General features: G+C 46.3%; 1 protein-coding gene across 1 annotated transcript in view; it reads left to right on the top strand.

Moving 5' to 3' along the window:
* The window catches only part of MGAM2 (maltase-glucoamylase 2 (putative)), a 92,460-nt gene that overhangs the window by 91,505 nt on the left and 327 nt on the right, over nt 1-628 (top strand). Inside the window, exon 48 of the mRNA XM_030885264.1 lies at nt 3-61. Coding sequence (XP_030741124.1) covers nt 3-61 — 59 coding nt within the window. The remainder of the gene's footprint in view (nt 1-2; nt 62-628) is intronic.

The following is a 628-nucleotide window of genomic DNA, read 5'->3' as shown; positions in this document are numbered from 1 at the left end:
AATACTACCAATACCAGCGCTAATGCTACAGCTTCCAGCACAGCCCCTCCATTCCTGACAAGTACTCCTGACCTTGCTACTAACATAACTGTCCGGACTACACCTCCCCCTTTCCCTACAAATACTACCAATACCAGCGCTAATGCTACTGCTTCCAGTACAGCCCCTCCATTCCTGACAAGTACTCCTGACCTTGCTACTAACATAACTGTCCGGACTACACCTACCCCTTTCCCTACAAATACTACCAATACCAGCACTAATGCTACAGCTTCCAGCACAGCCCCTCCATTCCTGACAAGTACTCCTGACGTTGCTACTACTGTAACTGTTCTGACTACACCTCCTCCTTTCCCTACAAATACTACCAATACCAGCACTAATGCTACTGCTTCCAACACAATCCCTCCCTTCCTGACAAGTACTCCTGACATTGCCAATAACATAACTGTTCTGACTACACCTACTCCTTTCCCTACAAATACTACCAATACCAGCACTAATGCTACTATTTCCAACACAATCCCTCCATCCCTGACAAGTACTCCTGACCTTGCTACTAACATAACTGTCCGGACTACACCTGCTCCTTTCCCTACAAATACTACCAATACCAGCACTAATGCTA

Source organism: Echinops telfairi, unplaced genomic scaffold, assembly GCF_000313985.2.
Source record: "Echinops telfairi isolate 266 unplaced genomic scaffold, ASM31398v2 ScPeMD7_23;HRSCAF=83, whole genome shotgun sequence".
Taxonomy (NCBI): Eukaryota; Metazoa; Chordata; class Mammalia; order Afrosoricida; family Tenrecidae; genus Echinops; species Echinops telfairi.
This window is presented reverse-complemented; position numbering and strand designations above follow the sequence as displayed.